The sequence below is a fragment of the Mizuhopecten yessoensis genome, unplaced genomic scaffold (genome assembly GCF_002113885.1).
Source record: "Mizuhopecten yessoensis strain PY_sf001 unplaced genomic scaffold, ASM211388v2 scaffold179, whole genome shotgun sequence".
Classification (NCBI taxonomy): domain Eukaryota; kingdom Metazoa; phylum Mollusca; class Bivalvia; order Pectinida; family Pectinidae; genus Mizuhopecten; species Mizuhopecten yessoensis.
Genome location: NW_018403417.1, coordinates 620,327 through 624,483, shown reverse-complemented (window position 1 = coordinate 624,483; position 4,157 = coordinate 620,327). Strand labels below are relative to the sequence as shown.

At 33.3% G+C, this 4,157-nt stretch overlaps 1 protein-coding gene across 1 annotated transcript; it reads right to left on the bottom strand.

Annotated features, from left to right (window-relative positions):
• Nucleotides 1-294: 294 nt before the first annotated feature.
• LOC110457154 (melatonin receptor type 1A-A-like) lies at nucleotides 295-1,984 on the bottom strand. Its single transcript, XM_021508313.1, has one exon. It carries the CDS (start codon nucleotides 1,814-1,816, stop codon nucleotides 1,064-1,066), a length of 753 nt encoding a protein of 250 aa, XP_021363988.1. The 5' UTR covers nucleotides 1,817-1,984; the 3' UTR covers nucleotides 295-1,063.
• Nucleotides 1,985-4,157: the final 2,173 nt, after the last annotated feature.

The window sequence follows — 4,157 nt, the reverse complement described above, 5'->3', positions numbered from 1 at the left end:
CTATCTCCTTTTATAAATTAACTTATTATACTTTTGTCCATAATGGTATTATAAGAAAGCTACTTAATTCATTAAATTCCATTCCATATCCTTTGTGTTGTAAAATCCAGAGGAATGTTTTAGAGATTTGTTTTAATGAATCATGTTTAACGCTGAATGTAACACACATACAGGTGATTGCACCTAAAAAAGGGTAATAAATACAGTATTTAAAAATTAAATTTAACTGCATCGTACAGCTGTTTCGTCCTTCTATTACGTTGTGTAAAAACTCTGAATTTTTATGGGATTCGTTTATAGAGACGCAGAGGTTAAATTCAAATCAATAAACGAGCACCCCTCAGCTTCATGGAAGGAACTTTACACTAACTCTATGTAAGAGCATCCAATCACATTGAATACTATACCATGAAGCTGTTTATAAATATTGCAGAATTTTAAAATGTAAGACATCTGTTTTCACTGATAGAATTATTGCGAGTTTGCTTCTTTATGACATCACGTTGAAACCACCATTGGCTCCTGCAATGATCGCAATATTTGCTAACGGGGATATTTATTTTGTGCAAACAACCCCTATCACAAAACCAGTTCTTTGTGCCAAACTTAACGTACAGTAGAAACTATCAAAGCAATAACACAAACATTTCATGCTGATAGCGGTATATGATGTAGCAAATGCACAACAAAATGTCATCTTTATAACACACAACCCATAGATTTATTCGTTCCATATCACAATCGTAAGCTCACGTAGCCAAACAATCTTTAAACTAAATTGCACGACCGCGTTTTACAAACATGAAACCCCCATCAGTAATGTTTTATGATAGTGTTATCATCACATTACAAATATATATATTTTAGCAAAGACAAGTATGATTCCATAAGCAAATCAACCAAACGTAGCAAGACCACTCTTAATGAAAAATTGAACAAGTATTAGAATAAGGCGTACTAAATTCCCATGAATCTTTCGTTTGCAGCTGATTACGAGTACCAAAATAATAGCATTACTACATACACCATAATGTGAGGTTTGGATTGAATGTGTGATTATTATTTATACACACGATTCAGTCTGTGTTGAAACTGCCTTTTTTCTCACTTTATAGGAATCTTTTGGCAGAAAGGGTTGGACGGCTATCACATTATGTTTTCTTCTGAAGCAAGGGAGGGCCTCTCGATAGGCTTGCTGTATGTTTTTGTTTAGGAGCCCATAAATCAAACCATTAATACAGCTATTGAGATAACACAGATATATACCAGCTGCATGTAGAGATACTGGCACGGACAGTCTGTCAGTGACGAAAACTGCAGTCACTCCAAACGGTATATACAGGACCAGATAAGCTATAAATATGGCGAATTGCGATCGCGTCACGACTAGTTCGTGTTGGATGCGTCGTTTTTGCAAGCCGTTGTTCCAAAAGCGCTGCATAACCTGTGAACGTGTCTTCATCACAGTCCGATATACACTGCAGTAGCAGTACGCTGTAATCAGAATCGGTAGGGCCAGACACAGTGTTTGGTATATTGTTGTGCATCTCCAATTCCCATATCGGTCAAATATGCACATTTGCAACGTTGCGTCGTACACCAGTTGACTGTCACCCATTACCAACAAAGGCACAAGGAATATTGGGCCAACGCTGTAGGTATACACGAGTATTAATACCATCTTTCTGTTATCAAATATCATATCATATTTTGTTGTGCAGCAAATTTTAACAAACCTATTGATTGCTATCACCATAATCGTTTGAACGCTTGTTGAAAAACATATATGAGCTATAATTCCATTCAATAGACACATATTTCTCGAAATCGGGCATACTCCCCGCAGAAGTGATGCTACGTTATTTGGCAGTAAATAACCAATTATAACGGTGTCGACGAATGCCAGAGACACAACGAAAACGTTATGATTAACACGGAGACGTTTAACCTTCAAAAATGTCCAAATCACCAATAAATTTCCAGGAATTCCTATAATTAACAGGAAAAAAGATACGACAAGAATGACACTTTTCGTGCTGTCCGGCAACACATTTTTAAACGAGACATTTGTTCCAATTAATGTTCCCATGATACTGGACAGTGTTTCATTTGCTGAGGATATCATGTTTACTTTTTGCCCTAGTTCAAATAATTCCAATGTCACGATATCTATTTAGTGAGTCCTTCTCATTTGGTTGTTCCTCCGTTTGTTTGATTGTTCTGAACATAACACTTTATTGATATTCTGCCATCGTGCGTCATTATATATATGCTAACAGTTGTATTGCAGTTGTACAATGTACGTCCGTTCGCGTAATGGTAATATGATTCTGTGAAGGCACTCCAATCATTGTCACAGAGTAAATGAATTGTCACATGTAACACATTCGTTTACCATGTGCGATCTGCCAATGTTGAGGTTGCTAATTTCCGTTGATTTTCCATGCAGCATCCAAATTAATCCCCTTAAAAATAGAATACGTGTTTTTTTATTTACATTACGCTCAGGAGTTCATTAGTATCGCGGTGCAGGTGTGAGCTTGTATGATTATCTATGGAGACATTGAGACGCCGGATTCTTACCGTTATTTTTTCCCTGACGAACTGATCAACATCGTTTAATGAACAACTGTGCAGATACAGACTGTTATTGCTTCGTTTCATGATCTGAAAGAAAAAGGAATAGTTATTGATCACTTTTACACAAAATGTTGTCAACATCTTATAGCGACAAAATCTTCTTTATCGAGTTTGTCGTTGTTTTAAACTGAAACTAAAATACTCAAATAGAGCGTGCGTCATCTGTTCATTTATGATATAAATCAGACATGTTTACGTACTCAAACAATATAACATATGTTTTAATATTAACTAGGAAATCAAACACATAGCGCAGTATCTAAATGGTAGTTAATACAAGATATCGGTAAATGAATCACAATTTTATATTTTCTTTCATAGATACACTTTTGTAATACTTACAAATCGAATTAAGAAGAAAAAAACCGGATACTATCTTACTAAATTAGAAATCAAGTATAGGTCAAAAATGTTTTTGTGCACTTGTTCGGACCTACAAGGCCTTGATATTAACAGAATACTACCAACTTTTTATGAAGATAGCTTGAAAGCATGGGCAAAACTTAAAGGAGTTAACGCACCACTTAATAAAAAAAAACAAAAAAAAACAATTCTAAACCAAAATGTATTTGGGAACACCTACAAACAATTTCGGAACAAATCCTTATTTATAGTCTTTCTCATTAAGTGGTATCACAAAAATAGCAGATATTTGGGATGATGAAAAGAAGGAATTTAAAGGGAATGATATTATATTTCCAAAACTTATCAATAAACAGAATTGGATTTCAGAAATCTCTAAAATTAGGAAAGTTATACCTCTAAATTTTCTCAGAATATTAAAAGATCATACTGAAATTAATCAAATAGATAATCCTAAGTCAGAAGACCTCTTCATAAATAATAAATTTGAAATAATTTTGCCATTATGTAAAGGAACAAAAATTATGAAAAATAAAGACTTAAGAATTACCATGCTACAAAATACATTACTCCCAAAAACAAGACCTAAATAAGAAATAAAGTGGGAAGATGAACTTTAAAAAACATTTAATTGGGAGAAAATATGGGGAAATAATAAATGTAAACTGATTGCAACAGAAACAAAAATAAGGGAACTTCATTGGAAATGTGTACATAAAATAATTTATACTGAATATAAACTCCATGTTATGAATCGATCCAACGGTATATGTCATATGTGTAATATTGAATTAGAAACATTGAGCCACCTATTTTTGGATTGTTACTTTGTTACACAAGTGGTAGAACTCATACAAAATAATGTTATAAATAAAATACCTGGACTATTGATTACTTTGAACAAAGAAATAATATTGCTAGGAGAATGTTCAGATACAAACACAGCAATAACAAACACTGTTGTCTATACAATGAAATGGGTTATCTGGAAAACAAGAAATATAATAAAATATCAAAACAAGAGACAGACACCACTATCTACATTTACAATGTTTAAACATGTATTATTAGAAAACTTAAAAGTATTTACAAAATCAAACTCAATAAGAGATACAAAATCTACACGTATACTAATTCAGAACTATAAATTATTG